We start from the raw sequence: 15000 nt of genomic DNA, 5'->3' as shown, positions 1-15000 counted from the left end.
AAGAAGCCTGAAAGAAAATTAAGGCTTCAATGAGATTTTACCACTGATCAATAGATCAGTAAAATCATACCAGGTTTACCAAATGGTCGGGATAGCACAAGTGTTACTAGTATTTTTAAAAATACAACCACACTTTTGAGTTTAAGGAACATGTTTCGATGTTTCAAACATCATCTTCAGCCATAGTGAGCGTGAAATTAAAATTTTACAACTGAGATAATTCGTATATATATATAACTATCAATACAATGATTCTTTGTAGATTAAATGTTCGTTACAAGTAGGTAAAATTCAAACGAACCAATAATATTACAGAGAACACAACTGACATAACGGTAAAAGTTTAAAAGTGTAATGTAGTTCGGGTTTCAAGCGCTCAATATGGAAGCTCTCCTTGATTTTGAGTTAATAGAAAGAAGTAGCATTATCAATAATTTGGAAGCAAGACTAAAACATCACAATTATCCTGACAATTTTTAGAAAAACTAAGATGATTGAAAATATGAGAATTTTTATCCCGGAAAAGTGCTCATTTCCGTACATTTAAGTAAATTTACTTGAATGTGTGGGCTGTGGTGGTCTGTTGCTTTTGCGTTTCCGGTCCCAATTCACTTCCGTCACCAAGTGCTGCGGTTCACATCGAACGAAGTCACGTGGTACAAGTTTCCTCCCTTTCCGTATTTTATATTTTATACTGTAAGCCGATCTTGCGAGCCCTCAGCCTCTTGGTTTGCGGTATACAGAATGTGTAACGAAACTGTAACGCGATCGTCAACGCGATCAAAATAACCCATTATTTCAGATGTTTTCGACGGGTTTTGATGTTCTAACGACAAACATATCTCCTCTGGACCCTGTGAAATGGACTTAAAATTATGCTTCTTGTTTGTAGGAAATATACAGTCGTTTTCACCTAAGCGTGGACACGTCACGGGGAAAACATGCTCTAACTGGTTGCAAACATGACAAGTTTTGTCTTCAATCCTTCACAGTTTGAGGGATGTTCAAGCAAGTTTTCCTAGAATGGCAGCAAGACTGGATATCAAAAACTTTTTCTAAGAGATTGAACCTGATCTGATAAAGTATTCTTCAAATACGTTCAGTCAAACTATCGCACGCAAAAGTTTGCTTATTTTAACGGCTGCCAAACTCAAACTTCAAAGAACATGTTTTCCCGTCGTGTGTCCACGCTTAGATGAAACGACGGTAGGTATAGTCGTGATTTTTCGTAAAACAAGGAGTCCTTACACTCCCGCGTGCACAAATCGAAGGTAACTTTGATAGCTGACCGTCGGAAATATTTAATAGATGGTGAATTCCTAGTCTTTCCTTGGTAGTGGGGCTAACGGCTAGTTTGACAGTTCATTTGAAATGGCATTTTTTTCCCCGTTTGCCGCCACGAAGGACTGGAACACACCGGCATATCCTGTATGGGGATTGACTTTCAACTTTCACCTTTGCTCAACGGGAAAGTTCACCAAGATGGCTTCATATTATCTCGATGGCTTTGCTTTGGTAGTCTTAAATAAAACAGAAACTAAAGATTTTGAGAAAGAACCGAGACAACGTAGATTTGATTTTAGTGGTGTACCTTATTTCGACAGCCCAAACCAGCCTTCTTCAGGTACAATGAGAGTTTACATTGGATCGCTTCTATGTACATATATATATAGTAAATGGATGTTGACGTAATACTCGAAAAATGTGATAAAATATAGTAGTTACAACCAAATTTGTCAAATACTAAGAGTAACGGAAAAATAACGGAAGTGACTGTAAATAATAAACTGAAATTCGATGAAATCTAATACGTTTCTTCGCGGATATTAAGACCGTTGGGATCAATTGTCCTGCCTTTTGAAATTAAAAAAAGCTTCCACGGAATTAATTGCATGTCCTTAGAAATGTTCTAAGGCATTTTGGCTTGAGAAATGCGTGTAGAGAAATGTTTCAGTAGATTCGTTTGGGAATCGTTCGCCTTTGAAAACGTTTGTGTCAATGAACGTTTTTCCTTCCCGCTCGTTCTTTCAGTTCTTTGTCCGTCCGGTTTGGTACGGTCGTCGCAGCATCTCTGCGAGGTTGCAGCTATATAAGTCGCCATGGTCTGAAAGTAACGCTTCAATGTCCATTTGGGCATCTTCCTCTTTGGAGGCTGTTGGGACCGTTAGAAGGCTCATGGCCGTTTTTCTCAGGCAAGACCACGGTTTCGATCCTTCGGGATATCGTCAGTTGTCGATAAAGGAGTGCCATAGAGACCAGTGTTCGGTATCACTCAGGCAAAGGGCAAGTTATCTCAGTCTTTATTGTACACTCAACAAAATTACTGGATTCTGATTGAACGAGAGGAGTGCAATTAATCCAAATTGGAGGAGGTAATGTGGCCCAGTGGGTAGGGCGCTTGCCTTGAGATCCGGAGATCCCGGGTTCAAGACCCGCCCTGACCACTTGCTGAATTTGTTCCTGGTAGTCCCTGGTTCAACTTCCCATCTGCACTTCTGAATAGCCAACTCCGGCCAGTTGGGATTCTTAACAGTTGCTGTTGTTGTTCTGTTCTATCACTTCATTGATTGTGTTTCATTCGCCCTGAAAAGCCCCCTACGGGGAGCGGTCAATTAAGTATGTATTGTATTCTCCAGGAGTACCAATTACTTTTCTTTCCGAAGTTGACACGAAGTTTTCCGAAATTAACAGACTTCGGAAGGCGACCATAAAGCATCCGAAGACTTCCGAATTGCCCCGAAGATTTACGAAGTTGACCCGAAGATTTCTGAAGAATTCCAAAGTTTACCCGAAGACGTCCGAAGATTTCAGAAGTTGACCCGAAGAGGTTCCAACCAAGTCTTTCGAAGATTTCCACCGTTGGACTGAAGAGTTTCAAAGGTTTCTTAAGTAAACACGAACGGATCGGAGGAGATATAAAGAAAGCTCACCGTTACCGCGTTTTGATTGGTTGATCGTAATTTTGTTGAGTATACTATAATTAAAAGATCGCACGACCTTCTCGTACAATTCGTACAATTTTACTCATGATTTTGAAAGTTCTCAAATTGCACGAGCCTTTAGGCGAGTGCAATTTTGAGAACTTTTAAAATCACTCGTCAATCTATTAACTCCTTTTCGGCAAGAGCAAAGCCGCGTGAAATCAGCCTTGTAAAAATATGTTTTTTTTCCTCAAAAAGTATTAAAAGTTAGGGGGAAAGTTAATTACGAATTGTACTCGAGGTCGTGCGATTTCCTATACGAATACTCAAACGGCTGATCGAAAATCCTTCAATTTATTGGTTGGTTTGTCACTCGCGAAAAGTGAGCATGTAGTGCTCGATCCTATTGTACACAGCTTGATGCTGTGTTTCCTCTTGTGGCTAAAATGTCCTATTTACAGCATGTAGTGTTCTCTTCTAGATTGATCGTGTGTTTGATGGAATAGTCATTGCTGATCCCGTGAATGTTGACTGACATGTGGCAAAATGAGTTACCTTTTAAAAGCGAACTTGGCAATGTCATGAGTATGATATGTTCAGACCAATTTCGATACTGTGAAAGACAATAACTTCGCAGTCGTTCAACACCATTCTGAAACTCATTAATTATTCATGCAGCTCTTACCCAACCAGAGCATCTTATTCTGGTCGGGTGGATGGGTTTAGAAACCCAATGAAAAACGAGTTGAAAACCACGGCGTGTTTGGAAATAATGTCAAACACGGATGGAAATTTTCTTAATATTCATAAAGAAAAAAAACACATGGCAATAAACAACTTTATTTAATCACACATTTTACAAAACAAACTTTAAACTTAAATTATTTACTGCTGACGTTAAATGGTACAGATATTAAACTCCCCAAAACAGAAAGGGCAATTTTTTTCTAAATTTAAAATCTCGCTCAATGGTGGCAACCTCGTCTTTTGGTTCGCTTCCAACCTTGCTGTACAGTTCCGACCTAAAATGACACTAACGTTAGAAATTCCCAGTTCTAAGGCGAACTAATTTACTACCTACCCCTGCATTTAACAGACTAGACGCACACGTTACCTCGGGATAGCGCTGGACACACACTTTTCCTCTTCTTAGCTAGTTTTAGGAGGTCTAAATCTGCACTCTGCCATTTGCTTTGCGAAGCAAAGTGTTTGCTCAGAACTGACAAACAGCTACAATGGGTAACAACGTGACATTATGAATATTCAAAAATTGTCACAGAGCAGCAAGTACGTGACAAATTTACAAATTCCACTTACCAAAAACAATACTTCAATTCAGAAAACTTATCCAAATGATAATTTTCTTTGTTGGAGAAGAAATTTCAAAAACTCGTGCTTCGGGTTTCATCAGGTTTCCAAACGCTCGAAAACAAATGTTTTCTCACGTTTGGAAACCTGATGAAACCCGAAGCACGAATTTTTGAAATAGTACGTCTCGCATGTACAAGTCATGCTAAGATAAAGTCAATAGTCAATTTCCGAGTTTCTGTTTGTCTCGGTTTCGAAATGAGTCTCGCTGCTCAACTATTGGAAGGGAAATGAGTTTGATTTGCATAAGAATATGCAACTTATTTCCATTTGAACGGTTGTGCTCCAGGACTCGCTTTGAAACTGAGGCATGCAGCAGCTCGGAAATGGGCATTGCCGAAAACTATTCATGTGACACACACACTTGGTACACAATGAATATATCTCAGTTTTCAGACCTCGCACTAGGTCAACCTGTGGTCTTCTTATGATTACTTAGACAATAAGTTTATTGTCACGAGGTACTTTCATGTTTCACACCATTGATACACATGCAAATATTAATATACAAATGACAAAACACACCACAGTTCAAGGTAGAACGAGCCTGGGGGTAAACTTTACCCCGCCAGAACAATATAAATTCAGATCTTATGTAAATGAGAGTTCAACCCGCTTGTCTCATTGCTCCTCCAACGACATAATGGCTTTGAGCAAAGCACCCATCCTCCTATGTTGCATTTTGTCAGTTTATGCAGCCGTTGTGTTTGGAAAGCCATACGACACCAAAATTTATAGATTTTTCTTGATTCAAGACGTAAGTGGTCCTGAGAGTTTTGGAAAAGACGTGCCTTTCAAGAAATGTGGCGGTTATGCCGTAATTGACAGCATGGATATTTGCCCTTGTGATACAGAGCCATGCGATTTCCACACAGGAAGTACTGTTAACACAACAGTTTACTTTACCCCTACGAAACGCATATCCGGTGGTAAACTCGGGATTTACGCCGTCATCGGGCCTATCCGCATACCCATGCCTCCAGAGAACCCCGACATCTGCGAAGGCTATAATTTGGAGTGTCCGCTAAAAGAAGGAGTTAAACAGAAGTTCATTCTTTCCGAAAAGGTAAAGAAACCCCCTTTTCCAGGAACATTTACAGTGCAGGCTGAAATTACAGACCAGGACGATCAAGTAGCGAGTTGTGTCGAATTCAAAGCTCACATAAGCAACTGATTTTGACAGAGGACTTCAGCGACAGGAATGACATTTCAAGGGAACTTTGCTTGGAGAGAGCTACAGTCAAAAACCCATTTAAGTTCACTTTGTAACAGGGACGTTAGATCAACTTATATCGAACGAGACAACTGACAACCGCTTCCCTCCGATTTTTTTTATTGGTTTCTTTTTCATTTTTTGAAAGAGAGTCACGAGACAATTTTTGACCGTCTCAACTATGTCACTATTACTCTATATTCTGCGTGTTAGAAAAGCAAAATCAAATCTTTTTTAGGCTCATTTTGTTTGTTCATTCTATACTTTTGAGTTAGCGAAAATAGGTCTATAAATTGTATATCTACTACGCAGAACTCTGAATATTTGAGATTCATAATGGAACATTCTTTCTTTTCCTAAGTGAGAATTGGACGATTGTGGAGATGTCCGGCTTGTTATTAATATGGGACGGTGTAAATCTCTGTAGTAAACGTTACAGGATGTTGAGAGGCGCTGGCTTGGATTTTTATAAGAGGTTAAAAATTCCATAATTAAGTTATGTTGAAGTTGCGGTGATTGGTTTTTGGGGTCTTAAACAGTTATGGAGGCCAAAGCGCAAATAAACAAAGATCAATGTAACGTTTGTATCATGATGCTGCTGATTTGGTCTTCTCGAATGAGATGGCTAAATAGTCAATTTGTTGCGAAACGGTAGCATTATGCTCATGGGTTTAAATTACTTTTAAATATCATTCCATTGCACGGATACTTCTTATTCAAGATGGATAATCGGTATAAATGAAATTAGAACGAATTATGCGTTTATTTGTAGGATAAAAACGTTTGTATTTCCCACCTTGCTCTAACAGACTCGTTTATTAAGATAATTGCATGTGGTCCCATTTGATCGTAACCGTTCCATGGACCATTCGCCATCCATTACAGATATAACTTGTGTTTCGCAATGAAATGAATTGACAGGTCAGCGCCAAAAATTCATAAAAAAAAATTCCGCAAGTATCAAAAACTAAAAGAAATTATTGAACAGATGTTGCCAAGAACCGCTCTTTCATTTGTTCCTGTTAAAAGAAAATCGCATTGGAAGGGCATGCTCGTGAATGTCGTTTTCGCACAGAGGCTACGCCCCTGGTTACAACGTGACAATGAAGACCGGTACAAGTTGATCACTAAAAGGCTCCAAAAATGGAAAACCCCACATACGAGAACCGGGATTTTTCGAAACCAGGCTAAATAGGTTCTTCTTGATTAAATATGATCTTTTCGGCACGGTGTATCACTTATCAAAATATGCTTTCTCAAAACTGATGCTGCTGCATTATTATTTCAACTTTCAAACCTCCAACATAACAATTAAGTAATCACAAAGAGAGCTCTGATAAGTTTCAAAATACAAAAATTTGGTTTTATCAACGGAGTTGATAATGTAAATTGGCCACCGACGAAGGGCTAACGCTCGAAACGTCAGCTTTTAGAATCTCTGTACGGTGGCCAATTTACATTATCAACTCCGTTGATAAAACCAAATTTTTGTATACTACTTCCCCACCGACGCAGCACCACAGTTTCTTTAGAAACTACCCCTTCATTCATAAGTTTCAAAATAGTACGCTAAAAGTCGTAACATCTCAATTTTCATGTATCACAGAACTCTTATAAAGGATTAAGGAACCCCCTTTTCTTCATTCTCAATTCGGAGGATTTCAGAGGAGTAGGCGTAGCTCATTTGTTTAGTCACCCGCGCGGCTTTCGGAGCAAGAGGTCCCCTGTTCGATCCTCGTGACTTTAACGTCTGTTTCGACTTTCCTCTGATCCGTGAAGCTATAGCTTTAAATCCCCGTAAAACGGAGCACTGACAGAGGGAAGGGAGGGAAGGGCACACCGTCGGCTTCCATTGATACCAGTCTCGTAGCTGAAGCAACTACCGGCGTTAAATACCTTATTATAGGAAATTAACGCTTCATGAAATTAAGGTATTGGAAATTAACGCGACTTAAATTAACGCGAATTTAATGGAAAACGACTTTCGAATAAAGAAAATTAACGCGAAAGAGGAGGTAGAATTTCATAATAAAGGAAATTAACGCGATTAAATACGCGAAATCAAAAGAGAAGATATTGACATCACTTCTGATAGCGACAACGATGAAGATGAACTCGAAATATTGTAAACCCTTGCCCTAGCTTTTGTGAAAGATGAAAAACTAAGGGTAATTGGAAAGAAAGAAAGCTTGTAGTTAATGTTTTTTAGGTGTCAAGAATGTCTGGACAGTTTCCAAAATTGGGGTTAAGATACTGGAAATTAAGAGCGCGGAAATTAACGTTGCACTTAATTAACGTCGCGGAAATTAACGCTCAACAAAATTAACGCGACTTAAATTAACGCGAATTTTAACGATTCGCGTTAATTTCATGGAGCGTTAATTTCCTATAATAAGGTAAACTGACTCAGTTACCTTTGCCTTGTACCTCTAGAATAATCTTTTATTTTAGGGGTTCGCGATTTTACTCGAATCGTCACTGTGAGCTTGTCATTCGATTGTCATATGACTGAAAACTAGTTTACTTTTGTTTTATTTAAACATGGGTCAATCTTTTAAATCTTACTAGTGTAATATCTTTTTTGGCCGAGCCCACACGCTTTTACCTAAAAAAACAATGATCGTACGCGTGAAGCTTTCACATGGCTGAAAACTAACTTTTATCATGACGATTTTGCTCGTAGCCTTGCTCTATCTGCGAAAGATGGCATGTTGTGCTTAAAATGACAATGTGGTCTGTGGAAACGTTAGAATTACTTTAAAAGCCTTATCAGATGTATACCGTAATACAGTTAAGGAAGGTTTCAGAGTTACCGCAATGCAAACTATAATAAGAACCCGTTTTACAGAACACTGAACATTTGGTTTCGGTTCTCGTTTGAACTCGGGCAACGTGGTTAAAATTTAAGGCCCGGCCCAGCAATTGGTGCGGCCCCCAAAAAGAAGATCTCAGCACAAAGTACGAAACAGCATTCTCAAAGATTCTGTAGTGTATTTATGTCCTTTGGAAGACGTTTTCCGATACAATTTACCGAGCAAAGAGCAGCAAAGAGAAAATGAAGGTTTCAAAATAGAGGAAGGCCAAGTGCTTCCTTGGGTTATGCCAATTACAGTAAAGTTATTTTTTTAGATTACAAAGAAACCGAACTGGAGGGTGCGTCACAAAATATCTTATGTTTGTTCAGATGACGTCATGTAGTAGACGATGAAGGAAACTATGGGCATCCAAAAATATATCTTGTAAAATGTTTATATCCAGGAAATATCCCTTGTCTCCCAAAGCTTATTTGAGAGCTCACGTAGTTGTGGCAATGCAAAAGCGTGATTCACATCGTTTGCGAAAATTACATCATGTCAACTATAAATTTCCTCGCAGGACCACAGAATTACAAGTTTTTCACTGCCTCGTAGACAGATAAGTATGCTTGTAAAACAGTTCGCGCTGATCACATCTGCCTTTCTGGCCGTCAATTTATATACAGCGGTTGGCATACACGTTCATTATCGAAACTGCTCCAGTGCAAAACCCTTCCTCGCAGATGTTGCCTATGTGGATGTGTCTTGTCCGAAGGAGCCATGCATTCTGCGCAAAGGTACCACTGTGTCCTGCTCTATCGCTTTCATCCCCAAGAAAGATATCTCAAGAGGAAAACTTGAAATATATGGCGTTCTTAGTCACTTCGCTGTACCTTTTTGAAGATGGATGCTTGTCAAGGCCACAACGTTCACTGCCCGATGAAAGCAGGCGTCCAAAGTCTATTAAAAGTCAAGATGGAGGTGAAGAAAGTATATCCAAGTCTTCAGGTTCTTGTACAGCTCGACTTAAGAAATCAGTTGAATGAGTTGGTGTTTTGTGTCCAGTTTCCTGCGAGAATTTCTCAGTCAGCTTTTCAGCCACAGGACTACCATCTTAGTGACATCCAGATGGAACAGTGAGTTCTATCGTCTTGATGTTTGCAACCAATTGTTAGAGCTACAGCTAACGAAAGGTTGATATACAAATGCTCGTGGCCGTTTGTAAGAAGTTAATGAGATGTTATTTTTTGTTTACCACGATGAATTCTGAACACCGCCCATAATTATCGTCTATTTAGAAAATTCCTATACGCTGTTAAAGACAATTAAAAATCTAGTTAGCTAGTGTTCGTGTAGATCGTTTCACTGTCACGCAACAAAACCGATCAATGAAATAAGCCCGAACTTGGAACGTAGTAGGAGACAAATTCATAAATAACGTCACCAATTGATTATCCTCAGGTCTGTTGTTTCTGAGTTATTTGTCGAAGCGTTTCACACAACTTTACAGAGTTTTGTATTGAGCCGTCATGTACACACACATCTCCTTATGAACTTGAACGCTTAAACTGTTGAGATTCATAGGCATAGACATTTTGTTTAACCAAATAACTTTGTATCATGGTGTCACGTAAGGTGACAATTCGGAAATTCAAACTGCTGTATTTCGAAACGAAAGACGTTATTGGACTGGAAACTTGGAAAAAGATTATTTCTAGGTCATCTTCAACCTTAAGCTTTGACTAGAAAGTTGACGACGAATAAAAAAATTTTGATTTTTAAAAACATTTCAAAAAAATTAGGGAACGACGTTTCGACGTTTACATAACGCATAACGTCCTTCTCAAGTCAACAAGGAATAAGGAATTAAACAAGTGTATATATGATAAGTAAACAAATAGGGAACTAATGTTACAATAGAAAAATATGTATGAGAATAAGACTAAAATCACAATAGAAACTCAATTAAAAAATTAAGTTAAAAAGTTTTGCATTAATGAAGGTCACTTTGTAATTAATAGTACACTCAACAAAATTACTTGCAATCTTTGATTGGTCAAGGAGCAGTTGCAATTAATCCCAAATTGTACTCCGTAGGTAGTACATATTAAGTTTTTTTTTCCAATGGGAAACGACGTGGGGTAAGCGGCAAATTTGACACGTCAACAAAAAAATGGCCGACAGTCGCTCGCATTTCCAGTAAAGACGGGATCCACAAACACGTAAAAGAAAAAGCTAGTAACGACCAACACAAAAAACAGCACACAGACCTGGATCAATGTGTTGGTAGTTGGGCGGAAGAACGTGGTATAAATCCGAACCTCGGAAGAAAACTCGGCTGAGGTACTCGACTCAATTCTTCAACACTTTTATGCTGAGGTTAAGAGAAACCAAAAGAGGCGAGTCCTACCGACCAGAACGTCTAAAAGTCATGATGGCCAGCTTTAGACCGCTACTTACGAGAGCGAAAAACTATCAGCACTCTATAATAAAAGGGACCGTCAGTTCCCAACAGTCGAAGAAAGTTCTTGAGGGACAAGCGAAGCTTACTTCGACAAGAAGGAAAAAAGGTAAACGGACCGACACGCATCATTCTCTTCACAGTTCGTAAATTTTTGTTGAATGTAGTATACAATAAAAAAATCGCACCGACCTTCTCGTACAAATTTTTTTTTCGTTGATAAATAGGTACTCGTGATTTTGACAGTTCTCGAGGTCGGTGCCGATTTCCTATACTAAGACGAAGGTTTAAGTTTCCTGATGAAAAGCATTTCGTAAACAAGTACCCAAAGCAGTTTAAAATTTGCTGCTGCACTTCTTAAGGCCTGGCCAAACGGCTCGCCAACATTTCAAGTCCACATCTTGCAACATTGTTGGGTACAACATGTTGGCATACGTTTGGCCACCCTGTTGTGATATGTTGCGATATGTTCGCCAACATGTCTGGATCAAATTCTGAAAACGGTCATAATTTTTCGTGCAACATTTTGGATGTTGCATGATGTTGTATCCTTTGGCCACGTTCACGCAACATTCAACACATTCAACACATGTCGCAACATCACGCAACAATGTTGCAAGATGTTGCGTCGAAATGTTTCACGAGCGTCTTGGCCCGCCCTTTAAGCACGTGAAAATTGGCTGCTTTTCAGTCCCAGGAGACTATCATGATGTTCCCGGACAATGGTTTCCAATTGATGAGTGGTTATGTTTCAAAAACGATGCGTTGGTGAAGGTGTCGGGTTGTCATTCCAACCATAATCAACCTACTATCTTCAAACTACTATTGATAAAAAATTTAAAACATTGGCGGATTTTGATTTTAGAATTTGAATGACATTTCATTGTGGAAAAGCCATTCTTTATTGCGTTCCTTTTAACAAAGTTTTGGCACATATGCGTACGCCCAGTCAATCATCACAAAACGAACTCATGACTAGGGTGCGAATCTTAAAGTAATGGGTCGCGTGATCTTTGGGGGAGAAAAAGTGTCCTACAATAGCATTGCATAAATCTCACATTGCTATTAAGTTCTTCCGGGATGGCGATAATTTTTTTTTCGCTCCGATCTTCAATTCAGATGCTTGTTTAAGAGTATGAAGGTCTGAAGTAGAGATTTTCCCTTCAACATAAATTCTACGTGAGGCCTCCGGACTTGGTGGTACGTTTTTTTAGTTCCAATCCTAAATCAGGTAATTTAAGAGCTTTATTGTGGTCCAAGCAAAGTACAATAAACTTCCTCTCTCAAAAAAAACCTTTCACAAAGGCGAGGGTGTGTGGGTGATCACATTGAGCCCCTTGTGAATTCAGACCAGAATGGGTTTTGGGTAAATCTCAAAACAAATTCTTTTCTCGCTGTTTCCATGAGACCGGATCGAAAATAAATTAACTCATTATGGTGGGTGAACTGATCCGAAATGAGCTCAAATGAGCGGTGCGACAGTCTTCAAATGTAGTCCCATAAAGTCTGGCAAATGATGGTGTAACATGGACCCTTGGAGCAGTCTGTCAGCAGATTTGACTGTGTGGGAAATACGAAAGTCGTCACTAACATCGTTTCTAGTGTGAATTTGCGAACAGGCGAGTCTCTCATGTAAGTCACATGTGGTGTCCGTTATGGAATGAGCAGACCTCGGTTGTTTAAAAGGTGGATAACGCTATACACTGTTATAAATCACTATCCAGACGGATAAACTCTAGCAAAACCAATTGAGTTATCCAGTGGACAGCGCTATCCACCCTCCGAACAACTGTGGCCAGGATGGTGGCATCGGTGAGTCATCGGGAGGTGACCCGAAAAACACTGGACCCCGTTCAATGGAACCCTCTACGGACTGGGTCCACGGACTGCCGAACGGACCGGTCCACGTGACTTCCCTTACGGACCCCCTATACGGACCACCCTAAATGAAATGAAAATAAAAAAAAAACTGAAGATTGGACTTTACCAGTTGTCTGGATAGACCCACTCGTGTCACTCGTGTCGGCGAAAATCTCAACAGTAACGCTCCGCAAATTCAACAGACTTAGGCTTCAGGCTCTATTAATCACATATTGCCCCTTCCTTCGCTGTGGACCGGAATCCTTCGAAAAAGATTGATAATAGGTAAGTTCTATTTGTATTTTCTTTCTTTCCCTCCGCCATAGTGATCGAATCATTCTCCCGCGGGTTGTGAACTCTCCCCAGGCTTCACGATCTCTCTGTCCTGAAAGAAAATGGCGGAAGAACGTAGTTTCGAAGCACTCCGGTCAACAGCGAAGGAAAAGGCATAACGGCTAGACTGCACCGGCCAGAGTGGTCTATCCTGACAACCGGTGTAAACAAATTTTCAGTTGTTATTTATTTTTTATTCCTGTGTTTTCTTTTAGGGTGGTCCGTAGAGGGGGTCCGTAGGAGATAGTCCGTGGACAGGTCCGGAAGACAGTCCCCATGGACGCGGTCGGTAGGGGTGTCCCTGGACGGGGGCTAGTTTCACGAAGGTCCCGAAACTTTACGGGCCATTTTTGGGTGTTCCATTTCAAGAACAGAGAGGATTTAAGGACGTCAAACGTCACAGTGATCTTGCTTTTTGTTACCTTGAAAACCATGCTAAACGAGCGGATTTCCAAAACAAGCGGTTGGACGTTTCACACATGGCTTTTCGGGCCCGAAAAAGTTTTCGGGACGTTCGAGATAACGGGCCACGGGGGTCAGTGTTTTAGGGTCACCCGGTCATCGGTCTGTGTTGGAATCTCTTCTCCATCATTCACTTTTACCGGGCTTATTTATTTGCTTTTGAACCGCGAAATATCGCTTCCAAAAGTCTGTTGGCCATAATTTTCTGTTGTATTTCTGAATTGTAAGAGCTTCAGAATCTAAAAATAAGAGAAACGCCGAAAGGAAAATTTGACATTGCAGCTACGAATTCTATTCAAAGAAAACAAAAAAAAGCAGAATTACATTTTTAAATTCAAAACGCTCTGAATACTACGTTTCCTTTGTATGAGTATCGACCGTCCATTCCAGTAATAGCGAATCTCGTGTTACCATGGTTACGTTAAATATGGTGGATAAAACCCCCCCCCGCATACCCCTGAGTATATACGAGTCACCAGTCTCCTGCAGAGTGGTCAAGATGCGTACCGCGTGACAATACAGCATCATGAACACCATCCAAATGACAGCTGACCAGTGTGGCCGTTGCGGAAGTTGGTGGACGATCTGCAAGACCTGTGAATATTTCAAATACTTCAAATAAATAGGATAATTAGTTGGTTACTACATTGTGGCTTATTATGGTGACCATGCAAAATCGTTCAAGAGTCCTACTGTCTATTGAATTACCTGAATGAAGTGACTTGTATGACTGACTGACTGACTGGTTTCAGGCTTGTTTTCATGCATGTCAGATTGACTTGACTGTCGGCCTGGTAGTATCTTTTCGCAGATGATCGGGCCGTAGTTCACGCAACGCTCTCGGGCCCAAGAGGAGCGTTACGTGATTCGGCCCGAGGCCCGAGTAGGTGCGAAGGAGACTCTCGGACCGACGAATTGATATCGGACTAATGTTACTGACTGATTGCCAACTTGTTTTAATGAGTACCTAATAACAGACTTCACGAGATGTTTGACATTGTGGCCGATCCACTAACAAGCTGATGATGCGCTGAACAGAGTAAGAAATTGCTGATAAACACTCACCCGGAAATGGACAGGAAAAGACCGTTAAGTGATAACAATTGGAGTTAAGACAAACACTTGGCATTTATTGCCAGATACCAGAACATAAATAATGGCACCATACAAAAGAGGGAAGAGTAAAGCAGCAAGATGATGTTAGTATAGTAGAAACACAGGAGGATGGACAAACGAAGTTTGAATTGCTTTGATTACACTTTCACCCCAGGAGACTGAAACAAAACAAAAAAAAAAAACAAATTGCGTGTTGCTCTTCGTAAAGTGGTTTTAAAACACTTAGTAATCAAAACCGATGACTGCTGACAATGTGACCCCAAGATTTTGTAGCCAATCAATAGATGGTTTGCAACCAATCTATAGAGATGTTGTAATGTACATTTGCTGGTGGATGAAACACAAGGAGCTGCAAAGAGATCTGTTGCGGGTCCGCAAAATGATCCCAGGACCGCAACATGATCGCCCAAAATGTACCGCAGATGATACACAGGGGCACGTTTCTCGAAAGTCTCGAAAACCTTTTCGGCC

General features: G+C 40.2%; 1 protein-coding gene and 1 long non-coding RNA gene across 2 annotated transcripts; one reads left to right on the top strand and one right to left on the bottom strand.

Moving 5' to 3' along the window:
• Nucleotides 1-3825: 3825 nt before the first annotated feature.
• LOC137983944 (uncharacterized) lies at nucleotides 3826-4480 on the bottom strand. The gene is made up of 3 exons (XR_011119059.1): nucleotides 4239-4480; nucleotides 4036-4151; nucleotides 3826-3943 (listed from the first exon to the last, which is right to left on the bottom strand). It is a non-coding gene; the product is annotated as an uncharacterized lncRNA (long non-coding RNA).
• A 452-nt stretch (nucleotides 4481-4932) lies between these two features.
• On the top strand, nucleotides 4933-5463 carry LOC137981867 (NPC intracellular cholesterol transporter 2-like). Its single transcript, XM_068828907.1, has one exon. It carries the CDS (start codon nucleotides 4933-4935, stop codon nucleotides 5461-5463), a length of 531 nt encoding a protein of 176 aa, XP_068685008.1.
• Nucleotides 5464-15000: the final 9537 nt, after the last annotated feature.

This window comes from Montipora foliosa, chromosome 13 (assembly GCF_036669935.1).
Source record: "Montipora foliosa isolate CH-2021 chromosome 13, ASM3666993v2, whole genome shotgun sequence".
Taxonomy (NCBI): domain Eukaryota; kingdom Metazoa; phylum Cnidaria; class Anthozoa; order Scleractinia; family Acroporidae; genus Montipora; species Montipora foliosa.
The sequence above is the reverse complement of the archived record's forward strand: the minus strand, read 5'-3'. Positions and strand labels throughout refer to the sequence as shown.